At 42.2% G+C, this 12917-nt stretch overlaps 1 protein-coding gene across 1 annotated transcript in view; it reads left to right on the forward strand.

The window, feature by feature from the left end:
- The window catches only part of PLXNC1 (plexin C1), a 161606-nt gene that overhangs the window by 21688 nt on the left and 127001 nt on the right, over nucleotides 1-12917 (forward strand). Inside the window, exon 3 of the mRNA XM_017868395.1 lies at nucleotides 11427-11561. Within this exon, the coding sequence (XP_017723884.1) occupies nucleotides 11427-11561 (135 nt within the window). The remainder of the gene's footprint in view (nucleotides 1-11426; nucleotides 11562-12917) is intronic.

Here is a 12917-nt window from a genome sequence, read left to right on the forward strand (position 1 = left end):
GAGATTCCTTGGCCTCTCTGCAGCCATCCATTTACTCGCAGCTCAGATTCTTAGTTGTAATAATGGTAGATCTGTTTCCCTCAACTGATCTCCCACAGATAACTCGCTGTGTGACTTTAGGTGAGTTGCTTAACCTCTCTGAGCCTCCATTTCTTTACCAGTAAAATACAGTTCTACTAGACAACCCAGAAAAACCCCTTCCTCTTCTGATAGTCTCTAATTATGTCTTCTGCACACGTATTCCCCACCACCCCCATCCCTAAGTCAAACCTATTTATTTGCTCCTGTTTGATCCTATTTCCAAATATGATCCTGTTTCCACACTTTTGCTCATACTGTACTTCCAGCCTGAAATGCTTTTTTGTTTTTTCTCTTATTTACAGCACCTTATGTATCTATACTCTGGCTCAGCTCAAACCCCACCTCCTCTTTGATGACATCTAGGCCTGGAGTGACCTTGCTCCCCTCTCATTTCCTGAACTACTCATGATCTATGTCATTCTTGTGGCTCATTCCAAATGTCTTGCCTGGAGACCTCACCTTTTCACTGGCGTTTGTGTTGCCTTCCCAACTTGATTTTAAGCCTCATGAGAAGGGGGCCATGAATTCCCACCGCCTAATACAGTGCTGAGTGCCTGGTAGGCATTTGATTTAATCTGTTTTCTTTGGAGGAAACCCAGTAACATATGGGAGGGAGTTTGTTTGTATACACATTCTTTTAAAATATACATTGATCATCTTTCCTGTTGTGTTAGCTTTATTTCCTGGGGAAGGGTAAATACCCATCCATCATTCTACACAAGTCACTGGGTGACATCTGTAGCTCCACCAACGTGGTCAGGCTTATTGGACCCATTTGCCTGGCAGGAGTTTCCATCAAGCCTTTCTGGGCCTCCTTACCAATTATCTCTTCAGATTTGGGATGTTTTTGATGGATGTTTTGACAAGAACACTGTTTCCCCAAAGCCGAGCCAACCAAACTGCTACATGGTGAATTGGAGGTGAAGGAACACTCGTCTGTAAATAGTTCCCCATGGGACGGCCTGGTGTTGCCTGTCCTGTGTGTTCACCCAGCAGCCTGCATGCGGCTGGCTAGCTTCTAGAGATGTGGCAACGAGGGAGTGAGACCAAGCTGCAACTTCATGCTGCTGAGGAGGCCACGATCGAAGTCTCGAAGTCTCGCTCACCTCAGGGTCTGTATGGGGTACCCATTCAGAAGCTACCTGTGTGGCCCCTTGTTTTTTTAAGGTTTGAATAACAAAGGCAGCTTTTTGTTGTTTGTTTTGTGACTGCTAATGTTTACACAGTGCTTCCTAGATGCCAAGGGACTCTATATCTTCTAATGAATTCAGTCCTCCCCATGACACAACGGGGCAGGCCCACTATTCCCATTTTACTGATGAGGGAATCAAGCCCCAGAGAAATGGGATGATGTTGCTCAAGGTCACACAGGGGCAGAGCAGGGATTTGAACCTGGAATGACTTCAGAGACTGCACTAAGATCCCTTATGCTACACTGACTTTGCGACCTCTGCTGCAGACATGGGGACTACTCTCTGAGGATTCTGGGGGACACGTGGGAGACATGGGGATAGGGGTCCATGCCCTGGCAGGGGACATATGCTCCTGGGGTGAGTCAGGTTTCCTAGAGGCTCAGGAAGGAGTCCCAGCCTGAGAAGAAGGCGGACCATCTGACTGAGGGAACACCTCACTGGCATGGTAACTTCTTGGGAATTAACACCCACCCCCAAGCTCCCAATAAGAGAGAAGTTCTCTCCCTCAGGAGAAAGGTGTGAGGGATGCACTTGAGCTGACTTGGCCCGCCAGGCTCCCTAGGGCAGCTCAGTAACGCCCAAGCCTCTCTTCTATATCCTGTGTACAGATTCTTGGATGTAGCCCCTGAATTTACCCAGAATCCTGAAGACCCAGGATCGGGCGGATAATTTGGAAGCTACTGATAATCCCCAAATCCCTTTATTCAGAAGCTTTGAGCGTCTCCCTTGCCAAGGCTTGTCACCAGAACTGTTAGAAAGGATGAACACTGATAGACACAAGCTTGGCTCCTTAAGCCACAGCGTGGGGGAACTAATGAGCAGCAAAAAACAAAACTCAACCCAATGCAGACAGTAGGAGGAGGAGTAGAAAGAGGGCTCGGATCAGCCACAGCCTGACTCCAGTTTCTGAGTGATCATGAGTTGACGGCATTTTGACATGAGCCAGGCACAGTTGTGTATACCTTGTTGAATGAGAGTCAGGAAACAGCAGTTGGAGCCCAATTGCTGTTTTTTACCACCACCAGTAAAAACCTGGCTTCTTAAGTCTCTGCAAATTCTATGAGTTGTAATATAATTTGGTGTAATTTTAAGCTTCATGTTTAGATAATTTTTCCTTATTGTAAAGGTAATATATGCCCATGTAAAAAGTTTCAGAGTTGTGGGGGGTGAGAGGACAGCAAATAAAAAATTACCCCTAATTGTGTTGTGCAGAAGCGACTACTGTCAGCATTTTGGATTCTCTATTTATGTAGTTGAGGTCGGCTTTTGCATCCCATTTTTGCATCCTTTTCTTCAGTTAGTGAGGGAAAATGCTTATATTAAAATGTTATTGTAAACCTTTTGTAAATAGTATTTTTAAATAACTATATCATATTCTATTATTTGGGTACATTATTTTGAACTTAAGCTAAGATACCGGATCACTTTAAAAGTATCTTTAAAGACACACATTTTCCAAGGAAGACGGCATTACCTCCAAAGGTAAGATTTCACTGATGATCTGTGAAGAAACTAAAGGTTATAGTATGCCAGTACCTTTACTGTCCTCCTTCTCTTGCCTTTAGACCTAAGTCCCTTTATAAGATTTTGGGGAAATAGAAGGAATTTAGAACTCAAAGCGTCCTTTGAGAGCATCTAATCTGCTCTTTTATTTGATCAGTGTACAGTTCCATGGTGGTGAGGTGAGTTATGTCTTGTCACCCCCCCGCCGTTATTTCCCCATCCTGCTTCCTTTCGGAACATGATTGCATGCTGGATTTTTTTCAGTCGTCAGCATCTCCACTGAGATCAGCTGAAAAGTATGGTCACACTGAACTCAGCTTTGCGGAATTCACATTTCACATGTTGCACAACGTATGCATTTTGGTAAACACACACCCAAGCCTTTCTCCAGATGATAGTATAGCCTATCACGTGGTTTGGATTCCTTTGAGCTGACTCTGTTGCCTCTAGAAAATTGTCCTTATTTCAGAGGCAGAATTGCGTATTTTGAGCTTTTCCAGGTGGTAAAATAAGTAATAACAGAATATGCATGAAATTTGAAATTTGTAACTTTATGCATGCCCATTAACCTTTCTTGTAAGCATAAAAGATAAGAAGGCAATGGGCAAGGAAGAATAATCGCTAACATTTCTGAGCGCTTCCTGTGTGCTGGACGTTAGAACCAGCATCTGCACGGGTTAACTGGTTTAATCCTTACCAGTCAATACCCTCACCTCCACCACTTTATAAATGAAAAAACCTAAAGCCTTGAGAGGTTAGGTATCTTGTTCAAGGTGCTCTGAACCAAAATAATCTGTCCAGAGCCGGAGCTTCTATCCCCCAACTAAACTGCATTAACTCTTACAGAGCTTAGTAGAGTTTGAGGAGCTGGTTTTTGTTATATTTCTTCCTAATACTGGAGTATAAGGGTTGATACCAAGATGCAGATGTTTGAGGTTTCATGAGAAGGGGCCAGAAACCTTGTGGTTTAGTTTGTTCCTATTTGGGGATGGCCTCCTAGCAACCCAGCTGCGTGCAGAGCCCGTTCCTCTCAGAGCCGCACATAATTCATGGGGGTCTCTGAATCTCCTTTGGGGCCCCAGCTTTACCCCAGTCACTCCTTTGTAGGAAAGACAGGGATTCTGTATTCCAGTTGCTGTTTTGAATGGTTTCATCAGTAAAGACTAGTGTCTTCCTGACCTCCCAGGGACTGTAGTAGGGTTCAGGATACAGGAAGCTATATCACACAGCTCTATCTTGTCCCCATATCCAGTCTTGAGGTATTTCCTATGTGCTTGAGGTCAGACTGGTTACCTATGTGACCCTCAAAAAACTCTACTCCCACTTAATGGCTTTCTTTCTTTTACTTATTTATTTTTTTCTTTTTTGAGCCAAGGTCTGACTCTGTTGCCCAGGCTGGAGTGCGGTGGTGCAGTCTCGGCTCACTACAACCTCTGCCTCCTGGGCTTAAGTGATTCTCCCACTTCAGCCTCTTGGGTAGCTGGGACTACAGACCTATGTCCCCACACCTGGCTAAGGTTTTGTATAGACAGGGTTTTGCCATGTTGCCCAGGCTGGTCTCAAACTCCTAGGCTCAAGAAATCCTCCCACCTACGCCTTCCAAAGAGCTGGGATTACAGGCATGAGCCCCTGCACACGGCCCCATCGGTGGATTTCGTTTATTCAAATCACAGCAAAATTAAACCAGCTCCAAAAAGTTCTGTCTGAATTCAAACAGAAGCAAAATCTCTGTACTACCTAAAGAGTCTGCCTTGACTGTGGTTATTAAAGTTTTTGAATGAACGTTTAAGAGAAAAAAATCTTTTGTAAAGACAAGCTCTACTATATACCCAGAAAGTGTTCAAATAAGGAATAGGAGAACTTGGGGAACCTAGAACAGGACCTGGGACCGGAAGTGGTGGTGGTGGGGATGACTGAGCTAACAGACCAAAAAGTTAAAACAGCAGGAAGTGTCAAAACTTGGAAGTGGGTTCATTGGTGGGCCGTTTAGGATGTCATGTGAAGCCTACTTCAAATTCTCCCTACCTCATTAATTCCAATTTATGAGTTTTGCAGGGACTCCCCAATTTGAAACTTTTGCTCCCATATAATCCACAAATCTAGAACCTGTGGTTGAGACTGTATGCTTCTCTTACTATCTACGCTGCAACAAGTAGATTGGAAACAAAAGACAAATTTGCCTTAACTTTTATATTTCATCTTTGTTACTCCTAACTACTGAGGCACATTAAATACTTCCCTTGCTTTCTCCTGTGTGTGCGTGTGTGTGTGAGCATGCGCGCGTGCACAGGCATGCATGTGTATGTGTATGCAGGCATGCACGTGCATATGTGTGTGTGCACTTGTGTGTGTGTGTGTGTGGTTTAAGTCTCCTTCCCAGCATTTCTCAGAAACTGCTTATGGAAAAAAATAATAATAAATGAAAGGGTTGGCTTATTTGCCCTTCAACTAGTTAGCCCCACAGAGTGAGGCATAGGAAATTAAATTTGGCATAAAATATTATAGCTTTTTGAACACCTGTGGCTTTTCCATCTCATGGTAATCTTAAAGAAAAAAAAATAGTCTTTTGTTTTCTCCCCCCGCATTTTCCTCACCGTGGTATCCTTCCCGTGGGTGGTCTTGAACCTGTCTTGCAATTGTATGGTGTTGAAATCTCCACTCAGTTAATTTCAGCAGTGTCGTTAGGAGTTTTGTATGCAACAAAAATCCCAAGGCTAGTTAATAGTCTACCATGAGGCTGCAGGAGGATGTCAACAGAAACAATATGTTGACACGAACTGAAATTCTCCATCAGAGAAAATTTGTTTTCTACACAGGCTTCAGCTGGAAAAAGCTGAAGAGCTCTATAAAATCTTGAATGCTAATAGAGTCGTTTTTCATTTAATAAATATTTATTGGGCACCTTGTATGTGCCAGGTACTGTTCTGGGTGCTGAATATACAAAGGTGAACAAAACAGGCAATGCCCCTGCTCTCTTGGTGGGAAGAAAAAGACAGAAAACAAGTAAATGGATTAATCAGCGATAAAGACAGTTTAGATAGTGCTAAGTGCTATGAAGAAAACAGAGTGATGGGTAGAGAGTGACAGAGGTGTTCAGCGGAGAAGTGATCAGGGAAGGCTTCTCAGAGGAGGTGATGTTGGAGACTTGAAGGATAAAGAAGTATGCAAGCATACACATGGAGAAGGTTCAGATTGACTTCAGATTAGATCTATATTAAGGTCGTATCCTGGAAGATGAAAATCCACATCGTGCCCAAGGAGTGTGTGTGTCAATTGGATGAGATTTATCTTATGCAAAATTCAACCCATTTTGGGTTTTTGTGACTCATTGTTACTTCCTGCATTGCTTCACGGATCATGTTCTTTTTCCGAGGCTGCCCACCTAAACTAAGCTGAGGAAGGAACGTTTCCCTTGCTCCAGTCTTGCTGGCTTTTGTCTCTGTGTTGATATTCTCATGAAGTTTGCAATTAGAAAGTCCAAGTGTTCCATTAGTGCCTGTGGGCTGAGGCTCAGGCTAGGTGAGAGACGATATTAACACCGACGTGTCCTGTCTCATCTGAGAGAGATGAGACTCTAGGGGCCACAGAGGCAGAAATCCCTCACCCCTCTGTGTAGCACATTTAGGACCTTTGTGGTGAAAACTAAAACTTCTTGTCCTGTCCTCAGGATTATGAAGAGCATTGTTTGCATAATCTAACAAAAGAAAACAATTTGACTCACCTTCAAGGATTTTAAATTTAAATTTTATGTATTTATTTTTAAGGTAATACAATGATATTGTTTAAAACTCAAAAGAACCAAGAAAATATTCCGTGAAAGTCACCTGTTCTTGACTTCCAAGGCAACCAATGATAGCAGTTTCATGGGTATCTTTCCAGAGATAGTTTATATCTGTCTACAGGCAAAAGAGTGAAGATATTCTTCCTCCCTTTTGTTGAAACATAAAACACAGTAAACATATATGTTACATATGTAAAAATACCTGTATATGTAACTATGTCTGTATTTATAAATATATGTACATATTTCATATTACATTAACTATAATACAAAGAGCTTTCTAATTATTTTTATAGCTGAATAGTATTCCCTTGTTTGTACTATATTTACTTAACCAGTTCCCTATTGATGGACATTTAAGTTGTTTGAATCTTTTCTTTATAACATATAATGCTACAATGAATATATATCATTTCACACACACACACGCACACACACATATATACACACAAGCATACATATATATATATGTATATTTATATGAGGGGCTGCAGGATCCAAGGGTATGTGCTTTATAATTTTGATAGATGATGCCAAATTACCTTCTAGAGAGGTCTGGCTTCCATCACTGATGAAACATACTAATTTAAACACGGCATCTATGGCTATCAGGACAAGCTTCAGTGCAAGCCACACTAAGTAGCTTTTTCAGGAAACTGATTGGTAAATCCTGGGCCACAGAACTTTTTGATAACTTGTAAAAAAATGAAAGAAAGAAAGAGAGAGAAAGAGAGAGAGGGAGGAAGGAAGGAAGGGGAGGGCAGGGCAGGGAAGGGAAGGGAAGGGAAAAGAAAAGCTTCCTTGCCGCAGTTCAGAGTTCTAGACAGAATACTGGTGCTTCATTTCCAGGGTACCAAGTAAATAAATCAATGTTGCACCCAACTGGATCTTTCCAGGTGCCGCCCATCTGTATCAATGATGCTCCAAGAGTAAATAAAATAAGCCCCCAATAAATACTGCAGTGCAGCTCCTAATTTGCGTAAAATGGATGAGTGGTGGCGTAAAGTATGTTTTTACTTTGTAATTTTAAAGCAAACCCCACAGACACAATGTCATTTCACCTCAACATATTTCGTTATGTATGTCTCAAAAACTACAGTTATTTTCTTAAATAATTGTAACCATAATGCCATGATCACAGCTAATAAAATTATCAGTCATTCTTTAGGATCACTTACTATCCAGTCTGTGTAACTAAATATTCCCAATTGATTTAAAAATGTATTTAGAGGCTGGCGGATCACAAGGTCAGGAGATCGAGACCACGGTGAAACCCCGTCTCTACTGAAAATACAAAAAATTAGCCGGGCGTGGTGGCGGGTGCCTGCATTCCCAGCTACTCGGGAGGCTGAGGCAGGAGAATGGCGTGATCCCGGGAGGCGGAGCTTGCAGTGAGCCGAGATCGCGCCACTGCACCCCAGCCAGGGCGACAGAGCGAGACTCCTCTCAAAAAAAAAAAAAAAAAAAGTATTTAAAATGGTTTTTTTCAAATTGGTATTTGCACAAAGTCCTCAAACCAAAGTTGGTTGTTCTATTATCTAGAGCAGTCTCCTCCCTTACTTTTATTCCCTGCCACTAACTTAACTGAAAAACCAGGTCCTTTGCCCTATAGAATGTCTCTTACCATGTGTTTGGCTTTCTGCTTCCTTGTGGTGTCATTTAGCTTGTTCCTGTACTCCTGCTTCCTAGTGCTACATGGAAGTTAGTGCTAAAGACTTGATTAGATTCAGGTTCACCTTTATTGGCAAGAATACATTATGGGTATATGCTGCCCAATGATGCTTTTGCCATGATGAATTCCTGAAGAGATGCCAGGGCAGCAGCTTCTCTTTTCTTGACCCTTCCTTGAGAATATTTCTATCAATGTTTGTTTTTTTTTTAAAAAAAAAAACAACAAAAAACTGGCTTCCTGTTTCTCTTTGCTTATACAACTTCTTTCCAGAACCAGATCAACTGAATCTGAGCTGATTAATACAGCTAATGAATTAGAGATGGCAAATCCTGGCAAGCCCATACCTTGGTCAGTGCCTGTCCCTTGGCTCCGCTTACAGGATTCTGTAGAGCAGTGTTGGCCAAGAGAACTTTCTGTGATGATAGAAGTGTTCTACATCTGCACTCTCCAATATGGTAGCCAGTCACTACAGGTAGCTAGTGAACACTTGAAATGTTGCTAGTGTTTTTAATTAAATTTAAATTTTTAAGTAAATGTAAATTTAAATAGCCATTATGTGGCTAGTGGTTGTCATATTGGATAGTGCAGCTATAAAGTCATTTTAAAATGACTTGAGACACACACCTTTCCCACCTCCCTTAGGACCTAACTGCTTCTGTTTTAAAAAGAGCTTTTAAGAAGTCATATTTCATATGTTTGGTTAGTGACATTGACTTTTACAAAGCTGCTGCTGAATTTGGTGAGCAGTCCAAGGGCTTCAGGTGAGCCACTATTTGCACAAAATCCACCTGGGCTTGACCCAAGGAGATGATAGAAGGAAGTCACTGAGTCGCTGGGCAAAGCTAGACCCAGGCCCAGGCCCTGGAAAGGGAAAATGAATGCAGGAAGTTGCTCTGTGTGCAAAATTGATAAGAAGCCTTTGGCTAAACAGCAGATACCTAACTGCCATCAGGATATGTGGGTATAGACATATTATTGATTAGTAGATGTGTGAAGTAGACTTTGTCCAAAAAGAATCTCAGGTGCCAAATTTTTCTTTTCAAACCACGCTTCCAATGTAGCTGATATCTACAGTGGTGGAGATATATATAGATAATCTATCTGGATGTGTTCAGACTGACAAAATGTTGAACGCCTTCACTTTTCAAAGTAGTGGGTACAAATTGTGTTAGGTACAAAGATGATTAAAGGTTAGGTACAAAGGTGATTAAGACATGGTCCCAGGCCAGGCACGGTGGTTCACACATGTAATCCCAGAACTTTGGGAGGCAGAAGCGGTGGATCACCTGAGGTCAGGAGTTCGAGACCAGCCTGGCCAACATGGTGAAACCCCGTCTCTACTAAAAATACAAAAATTAGCTGGGCATGGTGGCGCATGTCTGTAGTCCCAGCTCTTCAGGAGGCTGAGGCAAGATAATGGCTTGAACCTGGGAGGCAGAGGTTGCAGTGAACCAAGATCGCACCACTGCACTCGAGTCTGGGCAACTGAGCAAGACTCCATCTCAAAAAAAAAAAAAAAGAAAACATGGTCCCTGCCCAAAGGGAACTTGCAATCTAGTAACAGATTATTATCTATTGACTATTGATTATGTGCTAAGCATCTTTCATAGTTCTTATTTAATCCTTACAAAACTGTAATAAGGAAGGCACTATTAGCCCCATTTTAGAGATGAGGAAATTGAGGCCCAGGGAGATTAAGTTACTAGTTCAAAGTAGTGCAGCTACTTAAAGGATGGAGGCAGGATGCAAACCCAAGCTTAAGCCACCATTGTACTTCTCTAGCACTGTAGGATTAGAGTCTCCTGATGGGTCTTCATACCCACCCTTCAAACCCCGTCTTCTCACCATCTCCTCTTGCTCCTCGACTCATGACCATGGCCTCCTCTCTCTCATCTACAGTAAAAAGCAGGTTTTTTACACAGGCCCACAAGATCCTTGATTATCCTTCCCCTGTTATCTTACTATCTTATTGTTCACTCCTCTACCTCTCTCCACTGAAGCCACTCTGACCTCCTCCCATTTTAGTTTCTTTGCACTGGCAGGGCTGCTTTTAAGAACATGTTTCATTCAAGTATGAAAATAACTCATCTCCTGCAAGTCTAAATAAATGCCACCTTTTCAGTGATACCTACCCTGAACATAATATTCTCTTAACCCCTAACCCCACTATATTTTGTAATTTGCTTTTTTCTTATTAAGTTGCTCACCCCACCACACACACACAAGAATTTAAGTTCTATGAGGTCAGGAGCTCTCCCTTCCCCATTTTGTTCACTGCCGTTTTTCAAACACCCAGAACAGTGCTGGGTGCATAATGGGTGTTTGGTAGATGTTTGTTGACTGAAGATGGATGAAGCTCAGGTGTGTCCAATTTCAAAACCACTGAGCACTGAGTCACACTTGCGTATATTTTATATGTGAACACAAACCTACTTGTCTGTATCTGCCACGTTAATCTGGGTCACTTCTAACGGGGTGACGATCAGAGTATCCTGTGCAAATACATGTGGGAGCTACTTCCTTTAATTTCCAGTCTCTCTTGAGACAGCACTAATGAAGCTGTCACTTGTGGCTTCCTATAGGGCCAGACATGGTCAGAAATTGTGGTCAGGCAGCTTCCACATATGAGGATACTACCCCAGCCCTGAAGAGCGGCTTTTTTTGTTTGTTCATTTTTTATGCCTTTGCCCTTACAAAAGAAGAAATACTCTGCTTGTTATTACCAGCCTTGTTGAGGACTGAGATGTGGGAGGGTTGATTAAGGAGCATGGTACCTTAGGCGGTATTTGTAGTGAGTGAAAAAGGATGTAGCTTTATGATTAAGCTACAATTTTCGCTATCCTGCTATTCAAAGTATTGAATAGAGGCTGGGCGCAGTGGCTCACACCTGTTATCGAGCACTTTGGGAGGCCGAGGCTGGTGGATCACGAGGTCAGGAGATTGAGACCATCCTGGCCAGCATAGTGAAACCCCATCTCTACTAAAAAAATTAGCCGGGCGAAGTGCGTCTATAGTTCCAGCTACTCGGGAGGCTGAGGCAGTGGAATCGCTTGAACCTGGGAGGCAGAGGTTGCAGTGAGCCAAGATCGTGCCACTACACTCCAGCCTGGTGACAGAGCGAGACTCCGTCTCAAAAAAAAAGAAAAGAAAAGTATTAAATAGAAATCATGTTTCTCTTTTTGAAAAAAAAAAATAGGTTATTCTTGGTGAGAATTTGACTTCAAATTGTCCAGAGGTTATCTATGAAATTAAAGAAGAGACACCTGTTTTCTACAAACTTGTTCCTCATCCTGTGAAGAATATCTACATTTATCTAACAGCTGGGAAAGAGGTAGGTAGAAATACTAGTTATTGCTTCTGATTTATAAATAAAAATGGTTTAATCGATGTCATTATCTAGTAGCAAAGCTTTTACTTTGAACTACAGAGTTTAAGCAGTGCCCTAGGCTTCGAGGAGACCCGCAGTGGTTCACAGGCATGGAATTAAAAACCTTACTGACTGTCAGTAAGTAAGCAAGAAATATTATCTATTTAGACAATTTTATTATTGGCTATATTTCCAGTGCCAAGGTTTTCAGAGGAGGGTGTGCTTGCAAATGGGCACATAATCAGCAAGGTAACTGAATTTACACATTTATTGTGTGGTCACTGAACGGTTAGATGCATTTATGAATATACCCAATGGGACTGGCTTTGGAATTTGGGGTTAATATCAGGCCACAGTCTCATACACATTCATGAACCAGGAAATATATGGTACTAACCCTCCCCCTCTTCATTTATCTTGCTGTTTTGGCTTTTCTTTTCCTTCTGCTTACTGAAATAAAAGTAATATATTTTTATATTTCCTTCATCTTTACCAAGTACTTTCACCAAGGGAAGGAGAAAAGAAACTAATTGTTAGTGAGTCTCTACTATGTATTAGTCACTGTTCTTTGCATGATCTCTGTCTAGATGCATAGAATTATATACATACACATACACACAAGTGTAGAAAACAGTGTTAATGAAATGTGTTACTGACTGCACATAGTGGCTCATGCCTGTTATCCCAGCACTTTGGGAGGCTGAGACAGGAGGATCCCTTGAGGCCTGGAGTTTAAGGCTGCAGTGAGCCATGATCGAACCACTGTACCCTAGCCTGGGTGACAGAGCAAGACACCACCTCACAAAAAAAAAAAAGAAAAAAAAAAAGGCTGGGCATGGTGGCTCACACCTATAATCCTAGCACTTTGGGAAGCCAAGGCGGAGATCACCTGAGTTCAGAAGTTCAAGACCACCCTGGGCAACATGATGAAAACCCATCTCCACTAAAAATACAATTAGCTGGGTGTGGTGGTGCATGCCTATAATCCCAGCTACTTGGGAGGCTGAAGGACAAGAATCGCTTGAAACCAGGAGGTGGAGGTTGTAGTGAGCTGACATCACCACTGCACCCTAGCCTGGGCAACAGAGTGAGACTCTGTCTCAAAAAAGAAAAAAAAGAAGAAGAAGAAAAAGAAGTGTGTTTTTAATTTAATGAGATAGTTACCTTTGTTTTATATGAAGAATCTAAGACTTGGAGAGGTTAAATAACTTGTTAAAGAATATCTATCGGCCGGGCGCGGTGGCTCAAGCCTGTAATCCCAGCACTTTGGGAGGCCGAGACGGGCGGATCACGAGGTCAGGAGATCGAGACCATCCTGGC

Source organism: Rhinopithecus bieti, unplaced genomic scaffold (genome assembly GCF_001698545.2).
Source record: "Rhinopithecus bieti isolate Rb0 unplaced genomic scaffold, ASM169854v2 scaffold_2453, whole genome shotgun sequence".
NCBI classification, from domain to species: Eukaryota; Metazoa; Chordata; class Mammalia; order Primates; family Cercopithecidae; genus Rhinopithecus; species Rhinopithecus bieti.